Raw genomic sequence first — 12,129 nt, 5'->3', positions numbered from 1 at the left:
CGAGGGAAACGAACTACCGCTCCCAGGGCGCCGAGCGCGCCACAGACGGGGGCGCGCGCAGGGGCTGCTGGGAGTTGTAGTCCCGCGCAGGGAGGAAGCGCGCGCTCTTCCGCGGCGGACGAGAGGCTCGGAGACTGCAGCTCCCGCCGTGCACCGCGCTGCCCATAACTCAGGGCCCAAGAATGCCTCGCAGGCGGCCTGCCCCGCACGGGCCCGCTGCGGCCTGTCAGGAGTGGGGCGGGGAGGGGGATGGGCGCCGAGGGCTCCTGGTTTTGTTGCTGCTAAACGGCTTCAGCTGAGGGTGGCTTTACACAGATACAACAGCAGCGGGGCTAGAGCACCCCGAGAGCTGTGGGATGCTTGCAGCTGGAATTGCACGAGGCACGCGTGAACCCGGCCCCTGACTGCCCTTTGCACCCCTGCCTAGTGCAAGAAAAGAGAACGCCGCACGGGGCACGCGTGAACCCGGCCCCTGACTGCCCTTTGCACCCCTGCCTAGTGCAAGGAAAGAGAACGCCGCACGGGGCACGCGTGAACCCGGCCCCTGACTGCCCTTTGCACCCCTGCCTAGTGCAAGAAAAGAGAACGCCGCACGGGGCACGCGTGAACCCGGCCCCTGACTGCCCTTTGCACCCCTGCCTAGTGCAAGGAAAGAGAACGCCGCACGGGGCACGCGTGAACCCGGCCCCTGACTGCCCTTTGCACCCCTGCCTAGTGCAAGGAAAGAGAACGCCGCACGGGGCACGCGTGAACCCGGCCCCTGACTGCCCTTTGCACCCCTGCCTAGTGCAAGGAAAGAGAACGCCGCACGGGGCACGCGTGAACCCGGCCCCTGACTGCCCTTTGCACCCCTGCCTAGTGCAAGAAAAGAGAACGCCACACAGGGCACGCGTGAACCCGGCCCCCGACTGCCCTTTGCACCCCTGCCTAGTGCAAGGAAAGAGAACGCTGCACGGGGCACCCGTGAACCCGGCCCCCGACTGCCCTTTGCACCCCTGCCTAGTGCAAGGAAAGAGAACGCTGCACGGGGCACGCGTGAACCCGGCCCCTGACTGCCCTTTGCACCCCTGCCTAGTGCAAGGAAAGAGAACGCTGCACGGGGCACCCGTGAACCCGGCCCGACTGCCCTTTGCACCCCTGCCTAGTGCATGGAAAGAGAACGCTGCACGGGGCACCCGTGAACCCGGCCCCTGACTGCCCTTTGCACCCCTGCCTAGTGCAAGGAAAGAGAACGCTGCACGTGGCACCCGTGAACCCGGCCCCTGACTGCCCTTTGCACCCCTGCCTAGTGCATGGAAAGAGAACGCTGCACAGGGCACCCGTGAACCCGGCCCCTGACTGCCCTTTGCACCCCTGCCTAGTGCATGGAAAGAGAACGCTGCACGGGGCACCCGTGAACCTGGCCCCTAACTGCCCTTTGCACCATTGCTGAGGCCAGGGCAAAGCTGTGGAACGAACTCTCACAGGATCCAAGAGCTGCTACAGATTTCCCCCAGCTGCCATTCCAAGCACTAAGTGCATTTCTTTGGTCTGCCTCCGCCTGTGAAAACACATCGCACCGCCAACACCTCAGCCAGCATTATTTTTAAAACTTGCCAAACGAATGGTCAGGAATCAATTGCACGTGCACGTCTCCGCCTGAGAGGGAAAGGAAGGGAGAAGGAGAGAACCACATGAGAGAGTCCTGTCAAGTGACTGACACAGCCGTCAGGCACAGCGGCGCTGGCTGCAACAGACGAGCCGGTCAGACTGAACGGCAAAGACATGGCCCGCCCTCTGAACAATTCCCCAGCTCTGACTTCCCAGCCCTGCCTGGCTTCTTTGCTCTGGAGGGCCAGGCGTGCGTTACCTGGCACCAAGCATGGCCTTGGCTCTAAACCCATTTCAAAGCACTCTACAAACATACTCTAAGAAAACCTCGTAAAACCTGCATGAGATGGTGAATAATGGCATCCCCTCCTCTCTGTTCTGGATGGGGCAACAGGCCCAGAGCAGCGAAGTGACCTGCCCTAGGTCTCTTAATGGCCAGGAGGCCTGGAGCCACTGGGCACGTTAGGCCCTCAGCACTTCCAGGGAATAGGCTTTTACAATCCGGCCCTGGGGGAAGCAGAGTGAAATTAGCGACTGGGCTTCTTTACAACCCAACACCTTCTGTGATACAGTTAAACCTAAAAATGCCCCACAACAAACCTCCCCATCAAACCAAGCTCTGCTTTCCCGGGAGACACCAGAGCCTTCCCCATGGACAACAGACTCCAGCACCAGCCAGGCTAGCATGCTACCTCCCTGGCAACGGAGCTCCAAGCTGGCAGGCAAGGCAGGTTTGCAGCTGAAAGGCCTCTACAAGTGCTAAGCGTGATTTGGGAGGTCTGTAACCCCAGAGCTTTGTTCTATCCCAGAGGGCTGTGAGCAGGGCTCATTCAGTACCAGCCAAAAGCCCGAGGCACTTCTTGCTACATCCTACTGCAGACAGGCAGCCTGTTGCACGGGGGCTAGTGGAGGTTGTTGGTAAGTCACTGTTCTCTGCTTGAATGCATCGTGGGCCTGCTTGGCACTTCTGTGAATTTCTTCTGCACAGCAAATGGGCAGAGACTGCTGCTCTGGCCCAGTTAGCTGAGTAAAGCGAGATGCCCCGTAAGGTTTGGAATTTGGCCCCCCTCTCTCCCATTACAGTGCCTAGCTCAGCAGGTCTGGGAGCACGGCCCCATGGGCACCAGCGTTCTCCTCCTACCCTCCCTCAGCCAGGCACAGCCCAAAGCTGGCATCAGTGAGAGGCAAAGGCCCGAAATCAGGGACAGGCACAAATCATTCATGCAGACAATGTAAAAAGCTGGGGGAATCCCTTCCCTCAGCATCGGTGAGTTTCATGGGTCATTTCTGATGCAAACATTTTTTAACTGCAGGTGTGAGGGGCTGGGGCCAAAGGCACAGGGATCGTAGGTGACGTCGACACTAACACGAGCGACATTCATGCCCCTCTGTTGCTCCGGAGTCTGGCTTTATCCTGCTTCATGGAACTGACCAAGCATTGGCCCAGGCTCCCTGCAGAGGGAGCAGGCCGGGTACATAGCTTACACCAGAGGGGACTGGGCCAGGATGGTGCTTTGAAGTCCCAGCCCTGGGCTGAGGGGCTAGCTGTACACGTAGGAGCCGGCTCGTGTGAAGTGGGGGGACAGAAGAGGCAGGATTCAAACCCCATTAGCAGCAGAGGGGCTCACGCTTGGCCCTAAGGGCTCTGCTCTCTCACTGACCAGCTGTGGCCCCGGGCCCTGCTCGGCACTGCCCAGGCAGGAGTTAAGGATGAACCTGCTTACTGCCGAGTGCAGGGAGCATGCAGAGCGGCGCCTGGCCAACGGCTCCCTCTAGAGGCGACGTGGATGTTCCTGTGCGGATAAGGGCTCTGCCATGCTAAGGTGTCCCCCCAGCACCACCACCTCGCTCAGTGGGGCACGAGTCCTGCTCCAGGAGGCGGACAAAGCGACCTGCCAGCCTGGAGCCCCCACTTGGGTACGTCCAAGCAAGTAGCACGCGCCAAGCTGGGATGTAGATCGCCCTCACTCGAGCCCACTGCCCCTGCACCAGCACCCCGAGGGTCCCATAACGTGCTCGGACCTCCAGCTTCGGGCCGAGCGCACCAGGGCCCTGTCAGGACCCACACGGACATGGCAGGCACAGTTGGCTGGAGCCACGTCCCCTGTGCACATAGCTAAGCCTGTCTGTGCACCCTGGACACACGCAGGTCCAGGCCTGGCGCTGGTTCTGTGCAGTGCAGGGGGAGGGGGAAAGTCACCCATAGAGAAATGGCTCTTTACAAACCAGGAGCCGTCACTGCCCTGGAGATCTGATCCGGGGAGAAGGGGCAGGGTTAAAAACACAGCACCCAAGAAGCTACAGAGTTTAAAGTCATTTTATTTTTCAATTCAAAAAGTTTCTCTGTCAGTCTTTTAACCAAACAGCTGTGTTTCCACCAGCGAGGCGGGAAGGAGAAACGGGCAGTTAGTAAAATAGACTCTCTGGATGGGAACCGGCTGGGTCTGGGTTTCCTACCACCTCCCAGGCTGCTGAAAAGAGGCTCTTTATAAAAATAGCGTTGTGGCCTTACGGAGCTGGACGGGTTCAGGCCATTTGGCCGTTCGGCCCAGGAAGCCAGGTCTGCCACACCAGCTGGGAGCACTTTAGATGCCAGAAGCTCTTTGAGGCAGGCCCATCTTTTTGTTCGGTCTCCATGCAGCTCCTGGCACCTTGGGGTCCCGGCCCACGGTGCTATGGCGACACAAGTGGCTCCATTGGAAGACTGAGTGTGGGAAAGGGACCGTGCTGGATGGCTCTAAGGCACTTTTATTCCGGTACGAGCAGGCCTCCTGCTGGGGACTGCCGTAGGGACACCCCCCTACAGGTACAAGAACTGGTACTCTCCAGCGGGCATGAACCGGCGCCATGTCGTGCTCTCACTGACGCTGGCCCGGTGTGTATAAAATAGGCCGCAGATTCAGTCTTTACTCTGTGTTCCTTAAAAAAAAATAATTAGTCATTCCCAGCTCCTCTTCCTAGCTGTTGCACATTACCAAGGTCAGGATCACGGTCCCCATGTTACAGATGGGGAAACTGAGGCACGGAGGGTGAAGTGACTTGCCCAAGATCGCCCAACGGCACGGCCAGGAACAGACCTGCAGGGCTCCTGAGACCCAGTCCAGTGCTCTAGCCACTAGGCCACACTGCCCTCCAATTGGGTGAAAACTGCAGTGGGAGGAGAGCGGAAGGAGGCATTGGCTCTGCAGGGCTCCTCCCTCTGGCACAGGGCGAAGGCCCAGGTCCAACCCGATACCCACCCCAGGAACAGCCCAAGCAAAGCAGGAGCATGGAAGACTGCAGGGGCAGCAAGGCCTGTCCCACCCCGCGCTCTCCTGGACTGGGGCCTCTGGCTAGAGGAACGCACCATCCCGGCCTTCCCGGGGATGCTGCCAGCTGGGCAACCGCCCCCCTGCAGAGGAGCTGGGGGCAGTGAAGCTACCCCAATCCGCCCCTGCCCCCGCAGGCCCCCGCTCAGCCACACATGCTCCCAAGGGCTTTGCAGAACCAGTGCCCGGCTCTGCGGCAGCGCTCATATTGAGGCATCCTCTGACTCTCCGCTGGCATGGCCAGGCTGGGGCCCTGGAGGAGCCATACCAGGGTCTAGGAAGCTATCCTGAGCCCCAGGCAGGTTTAGATTCAGAGGGCACTGGGATCAGTCCATGGGTCCTGCGCAGCAGGCAGGGGCCATGTCCAGCCCCACATGGGGGGTCCCCAGAGGGACCAACCAGCACCCTACCAGAGCAGGAACCCCCAGCATTTTCTCCAGTGCAGGGCCAGGCCCTGGCCCCGGCCCCGCAAGTCCTGGGATCCATCTCATGCTGCCGGCGGCAGGGGCACAAGGTGGGGGAGGGGTCTGTCCCTGGCAGTGGGGGCCCCGGGCAGCTCAGATCTTGATGAAGAGGATGCTGGTGACCAGGGCGAAGCCGGCGAGGAGCAGGATGATCTTAAGAATCCTCTGCTCGGAGGAGCTGAGCTCATGCGGCAGAATCTCCAGGAAGGTGATGTAGATGAAGGTGCCGGTGGCCAGCCCCTCCAGCACGCTGCGGGAGAGCTGGTGCAGGGCACCCAAGGTCTCCGTCAGGGCCACCCCTAGGCCGATCCCCAGCGGGGACATGAGGGCGAAGAGCAGCAGGCAGCCGACCACGGCCCGGGGGCGCAGCCGGCCCTGCAGCAGCTTGAGCGAGAGGCTGAAGGCAATGACGCACTTGTGGATGAGCAGGGCCAGGCAGATCTCCAGCACCTTGGCACTGGCCTCCTGCAGCCCCACGGCCAGCCCCTCGAAGACGGAGTGCAGCGAGAGCGAGAAGACCAGGATGAAGGAGCGGATGGCCGAGTGCGCGTTGAAGTCGACGTGCAGGTGGGGGCGCTCCTGGGCCGGGCCCCAGGCAGGGTGCAGGGGCCCCTCCTGCCAGTGCTGGGACTGGACGGTGCTGTCCTGGGCCGAGGCCCCCAGCAGCGCCCGTGTCTCCTCTAGGGAGCCAGACTGGTCCTTGTAGGCCAGCACAATCTGCTCCATCACCAACACCAGGAAGAAGCCCATGGCCAGGATGAACTCCTGCAAGGGGAACTGGAGCTGCAGAGGGAAGAGGCAGGTCAGCGAGGAGCTCGGCACCTCCCCCTCCTCCCCGGGACCACAGGGCTGGTGCCAAAGGTCCCCAGGGGCGAGAGCCCTCCCCCCACAGCAGCCTCGCAGCCATCTCACTGCTCAGCATGCAACGTGCCCCTCAGGAGGTGGGGGCATTGAGCAGGGGGCTGGAGGCAGAGAAGGGGGGCCCCCATTTCCAGCTCCAGAGGGTTCAGCGCTGCCAGTCACAGGGGACACAATGCGCTGTCCCCACCTGCATGCTGCAGCTCCCCCCGCCACAGTGAGGATGAAGCGCAGGGGCCTCCCCGCAGCAGGGAGCGTGGATTCGGCTTTTACCTTTGCAGGTTCCTGGGGCCAGATGGGCATTGCTAGGATTTTAATCAGACCTCTGCCCAGCCTAGCCCCAGGCTTCCCCCACCCTCCTATGAGTGCCACGTCCCTGGCAGACCCCAGACCTGACCCCCCAGCAATGCTTAGGCAGATCCTTCAGGGGGTGGGGGGAGGCTCCCTTCTTTTTGGGCAGGAGCATCTGGAACCAGTCTGGGTAAAGCACTAGAGGTGGCTGGGGCTAGGATCGCCTGCCGTGTAGGGATTTGGGGGGTGCACCCACACAGCCAGCGACGGTGGTGCTCCCAAGCCCCCTGTGCTGGGGGAGGCAGAGCTGAGGGGCTGGAGCAGAAGGCATCACTGCCGAGAAGCTGGGGCCGCCGGCTGCCAGGAAGCCGCGTGGGAAGGCAGGGGGGCGGGGGGGAGAGAGGAATGATCGTCAATGAGGCAAGCAGCTCCAGTGAGTCACCACAAGCCCCTGCTGTGCGATAGGCCAGGCTCTGCCCAGCCCAGCACCACCACCCCCCAGCCATTGCAGGGACACCGGGTTTGCACATAGCAACAGGTCCTGGCCACGGGCAGCCTCGCCCAGCCCCGACCCCCCACTCCGCCCCAGCCAGGAGCTCTGCATCTGAGCACACAGAGCGACCCCACCCCAAGCCATCCCCCATCCATAGCCCTGAAAATCCCACTCCAGTCAGAGCCTCAATGCTTCCCACCAGGGTCCCCCACAAACCACCCACCCCAGGCCTGTGTCCAGAGCCCCACGGCTTCCCCCCAGACAGCCCCCAACCAGACCTGAGCGTGCAGCATGGCAGCAGCAGGGGGTGCAGCCCCTGCCCCAGGGGCTAGGTCTCCCACAGAGCCCGCCAGGGATCACAGCAGTGCCCAGCCCGCTGGGGACCCTGGCTCTGGGTGTCCCATTACACATACAGACTCCAGACCAGAAGGGACCATTGAGCCCATCTCGTCTGGCCTCCTGCATCGCACACACTTACTGTGACTCTCAGGGCAGCCAGCGCTTCGTTGATGCTCGCCAGGTAGTCGGGGACCAGATCGAGGAGGCAGGTAGCCAGGAACACGCCACCCGCAAAGCAGCTCACCAGGCTCAGGACCTTTCTGCGCGTGTCTGCCAGGGAGGGAGGGAGGGAGACACAAATGACAAGCCCAGGCGGGGAGATGCATGGCTCTGCTGCTGTTCTGCCAGGGTGCCAACTGGTTTGGCCAGCCAACCGGGCAGCGAGCTGGGCTCCGAGACTGGACCTCTTCAGGGCCTGATCGTGCCTGCGGGCGACTAGCGAAGCCACGTGCCGCTCAGCGAGTTACGAACGCACAGTCTGGCCCAAGCGCTGCCGTGCCAGTGAGGTTTGGGTGCGGGACACAGACGCAGCAGGGCGCCTATCAAACTGAGCCCCTGTCCTGGAACGGCAGTGCATTTCCCCGGCCCCATCTCGCTCCCCTCCGGCCCCAGGTGCGACTACCCATGAGGACGCCCAGGCTCTGGCTCAGCAGCGGTGAAAGGCTGCAGGGTTCTCAATGCTTCCGCCTGCCAGCGGCTTCGCCCCCAAACTTCCCCCTGATCAGAACTAATTGCTCCGGCCCCAGCTGGGCAGTGGAAGGGGCTAGCAGAACCCCTGGCAGCCGAACAGCCAGCAGAAGCCTGGTCCTGTGGGGAAGGCACTGGCCCAGATCCCAGGAGTCTGGCTTGGATCCTGCCTCTGCCACTGGCCCTGGGTGAATCTCTCTCCTCTCAGCTGCCCCCCCCCATACCCTGGGGGTGATCATGCTGCCCACTCCCCACCCTGGGTCTGGATGTTTAGTCACCGGACACTTGGAGCCGGGGTCAGGGCCGCCACTCCGCGTCGCTGAACAGCAGCTGCCCCGGAGTCTGGCGCTCCCCGCAGGCCGGGCCTTACCCAACGAACTGGCCCCGCTCCCGTGGGGCCGGAAGATGCAGAGCGGAGCTAGGCCGCACAAGATGGTCAGCAGCAGCAGCGTCACTAGGGAGCCCAGCTTCACCTCCAAGCCCATGGGGGACCGGAGCACAGCCATGCTGGAGCCAGGGCTCCAGATCATCTGGTCGGGGTCGGCCCTGGGTCCCGGCCACTCAGCCATGGCCCCGGAGCGGCTGGAAAGGCCTTTCCTGCTCCCTGTGTTCCCCTCAGGGGTGTGCACGGCCTGTCCACAGCGTGGGAGCCGAGCTCAGCGAGCAGGAGTCTTGGCCTGCCTCCGAAAGCGACGGGAGAGAGCGTCGTCTGCGAGCAGTGTCTGCCCTGCGAACGCAAAACGGATGTCAGCAGCCCCCGCCTAATGCCACAGGGGCGAGTTAGCTGGGGAACCAACGCACCCCGTGCTCCAGGGGCTCACACAGACGATCCCACAAAGAGCGAAGGACGGAACCCCGGGGCTCTCCCTCTTGCTGGCACTGGGGGCCGGGCTGAGTCATATGGACTCCAGAACCCCAGTTCAATTACAGGTTTAACCGTAGCCCCAGAACAGCTGCTGCAAGATGGCCCCCCATGTGCCACGGGGCTCAGGGGAGTGGTGCAGGGAGGCTGGGATGGGGTTCCTAGCTGGGGGCTTTTCCCCAACAGGAGACAGGGCACCAGCCCCCTTTTTCAGTTGCTGCCGCAGAAGAGGCGATCCAGGAAGGATCCCCCCTGAGTTCCCCCCCGCCACGCCAGGAATGGATGAGCTTCGTCCCACCCCCCACACACACACACAATCTCCTAGCAAATCTTAGCTCCCAGGCACTTCCGACCTCTGGTTACCAGCATGTGACTCATGCAGTTCAGCCCCCCCATTCCCACCACATTCCTCCTGGGTGAGGCTGCCCTGTGGGACCCCAGTGGGTCGTAAGCCCCTGGCCCCCACGGTGGGGCTGGCACCAGCTGCGGAATACAGGCTGCATTCGGTGCTGGCGTGACCCGGCTAACTCCTGGGGCCACACCAGGGGGAGCTTGGGAAAAGGAGATTGAAGGAAATTGAAGGAAAGCGACGGGAGAGTGCTTCCTCTGCGAGCAGCATCTGCTCTGCAAACGCAAAACAGATGTCAGCAGCCCCGGCCCAATGCCACAGGGGCGAGTTAGCTGGGGAACCAGCAGGCATTTAGCAGGAGTGCTGGGATCCCAGCCTGCCCTCAAGCTAGCCGGGAATTTCAGGACTCCACGTACCCAGAAAAGGAAGCCCACATGCCCGCCCGGGTTTGCCCAAAGTGTCCTGAGGTGCCAAACAGCAGCTGCGGGCATGTTATCTGAGCTCTGCTGCATCATTCAGCCAACAATGAAGGGAATTTTGAACCCTCTCCCAACCACAGACAACCAATGGTCTTAAGATCAAAGTCCCCTTGGGAGTATTTATAAGCGGGTCTGCAGGGCACAGGCTGGTACTTCCCACCTTCCTAACGATCGGGTCATGGCCGCGGCCTCCGAGCCACCCGAGACGGGCAGCAATTCCACTCAGGGAAACTCCCGTCTCCACTCAGGGAAACCTTCGCTCTTCCTCCCAGCATGCTCTGGCAAGAGCTGCACTTGGTGCACGGTTCTCCGTAACTTCGCCCACGTCACCTCCTCGCAGCAGCTCTGCTGTGGCCATCCCACAGGAGCGGGACCCACACCTCAGCCGGCCTGAACTACTAAGCCACACGTGCCTTGGGAGGGCACCGCAGTTAAGCAGTGTTAGCCCCTTTCCTGGAGAAACTGAGGCACGGAAAGGCAGCTGCCCAAACACACAGGGCACCAGGCCTTCCCAGCTCCCAGTGTTCACCCCACCCCTGGCCCCCCGGCAGCGCCACCTTCTCCCAGCCCTCCGCAGTAGCAACCCCACCCTCGGTGTCATGACCGAGGTCGAGGGCCAGCAGAGGAAGTGACAAGGGGGCCATCGCCGCCTCCGGCTGGGGGGCTTTCCCAAGGGGGACCCCAGGGGCCAGCAGAGAGAAGTCCCGGGAAGCTGTTCACGGTCCCCCCGGGGCGCACAGCTCCTGGCCTGGACACGGCTGGGTCCGACCCGGGACCTCGCCCCTCCCGGGAGATCACACGCCGCAGGTCTAAAAATACCAGTCCCCGAGAGCCGGCGGCCGGTCCCGCTGGCGAAGCCCGGGGCGCTGCCACGCTGGAGCGAGGCAGGAGCAGCCGCCCCGGGGCCCCCGAGGCCGGGCCAGGGGCGAGCTCCAGGGGCCGGTTTTAGTAGCCCCGGGCCGGCAGCACAAACACAGACGGGGGGGGGGCACTTAACCCCCCCCCGCGAAAACCAGCCCAGCTCCGGCTGGAGCAGGCGGGCGGGGTCATGCAGGCCCGGGGGGGGCCCTACGGGGTCCGGCCCGGGGGGGCAGCCGGAGCGGGGGGGGCAGCTGGAGGGGGGGGGGCCCTCCTCCCAGCCCTCCCGCGGGAACGGGGCTACTCGCGGGGGGCGGGGCTCAGCCGCCAGGCCCCGCCCCGCCCGGAGCCCCGAGGCTCCCCCCGCCCGGACTCACCTCCGGGCCTTCGCTACTTTGTCTCCGGGCCCGCTGCGAGCCGTGGCTGAGCGTTCGGAAGGGGCGTGGCCGGGGAAGTGCTTTCCGCCAATGGGGACGGGGAGGGCCAGCGATTGGCATCGCATGGGGGCCAATGAAAAGCAAGGAGATCCAGAGCCCGCCCCCTGCCTCCTTCCCCCCCACCGTGCCCAGGCCAGGCTCCCGGGCCGTGTCTACACTAGGGGTAGTGACCCTGCACACTCCTTATGGCACACAACAAACCGCAGCGTGGGGAGAGGGAGGCTTAGGGGGGTGGAGGAAACAGGGCAGAACTTTGGGGTCTGTGCCCCACGTGGCTCCCGGCACGCCTGAGCCAGGCACAGTGTCCCACTCCTTCGCCCTGCCAGAGCCGTTCACCCCTGGGTGCAGATACCCACTGCAGGGCGGGCACCGGCTCTGCACCGGAGCCTGAACCCTCCACGCCACCACCAGTGGGGACGAGGCCTCGGCACAAGGTGCACTGCTAAGACGCTTCGATCTCAGAGCAGACGGGGCTGCTGGAGCTCTCAGGCCTGCTGCCTGGTTGAGGTGAAGCCTAGAGTTTGCCCCTGCCAGCTAACCCGGGTTACGAGTGGCAGCTGGCAATGGCAAATCCTGCAGGCACGCTCCATCCCCATGCCCTGGTCACCCTGTCCCAGGATAACTTCCCAAAGCTGCAGCCAACCTGTTCCAAAATGTCAGGGAAGGCTCTAGTCTTCATTGGACAAAACCCGGGTGATTCTGGAGAAAATCAGAGCAGGGAAATGGAGGATGCAGGGATAGGGCCACCCAGGGGGGAACCGGACAGTTTGCCCCGGGCCCCAAAACCAAACAGCATTGTGATCTGGCACAGGGGGTCGCAGCACCACCCACGTTTGGCCCGGCTGTCCTGTGACTGGGCCAATCCTGAGCCGTGCTGCGACCCTGCACACCAGGTCACGATTCCTGGAGCAGGAGCTCCTGCTGCAGGGGACATGCAGGGCTCCCCTACCCATACCCCAACACAGGGGCCTTCCCTCGGGGGTCACTTTCTTGGCAGCATGGCAGGGGGCTTCAGCTGCAGATTTTGCCCCTGGGGCCTAAAAACCTCTGTGCGGCTCTGAGAGCGCCAGACAGTTGGTTAGCAAACCCAGCAGCTGATGGCCCCATGACACCT

General features: G+C 63.0%; 2 protein-coding genes and 1 long non-coding RNA gene across 4 annotated transcripts in view; 2 read left to right on the top strand and 1 right to left on the bottom strand.

Moving 5' to 3' along the window:
• UBAP2L (ubiquitin associated protein 2 like) overlaps positions 1–12,129 on the top strand; it is a 403,300-nt gene that overhangs the window by 184,699 nt on the left and 206,472 nt on the right. The gene's annotated exons all lie outside the window — the stretch shown is intronic.
• LOC140902418 (uncharacterized) lies at positions 179–6,099 on the top strand. Its single transcript, XR_012156062.2, has 2 exons — positions 179–2,508; positions 2,904–6,099. It is a non-coding gene; the product is annotated as an uncharacterized LOC140902418 (long non-coding RNA).
• SLC39A1 (solute carrier family 39 member 1) lies at positions 3,894–11,030 on the bottom strand. 2 transcript variants are annotated; one of them, XM_073322461.2, is made up of 4 exons: positions 10,956–11,030; positions 8,401–8,757; positions 7,483–7,613; positions 3,894–6,145 (listed from the first exon to the last, which is right to left on the bottom strand). In XM_073322461.2, the coding sequence occupies exons 2-4, from the start codon at positions 8,597–8,599 to the stop codon at positions 5,456–5,458; spliced, it is 1,020 nt and encodes a 339-aa protein (XP_073178562.2). In that variant the 5' UTR covers positions 8,600–8,757; positions 10,956–11,030; the 3' UTR covers positions 3,894–5,455. The 2 variants fall into 2 exon arrangements, with proteins under 2 accessions (XP_073178562.2, XP_073178564.2); XM_073322463.2 differs by lacking the exon at positions 10,956–11,030 and adding an exon at positions 9,881–10,940.

The sequence above is a fragment of the Lepidochelys kempii genome, chromosome 24 (genome assembly GCF_965140285.1).
Source record: "Lepidochelys kempii isolate rLepKem1 chromosome 24, rLepKem1.hap1, whole genome shotgun sequence".
NCBI classification, from domain to species: Eukaryota; Metazoa; Chordata; order Testudines; family Cheloniidae; genus Lepidochelys; species Lepidochelys kempii.
The sequence above is the reverse complement of the archived record's forward strand: the minus strand, read 5'-3'. Positions and strand labels throughout refer to the sequence as shown.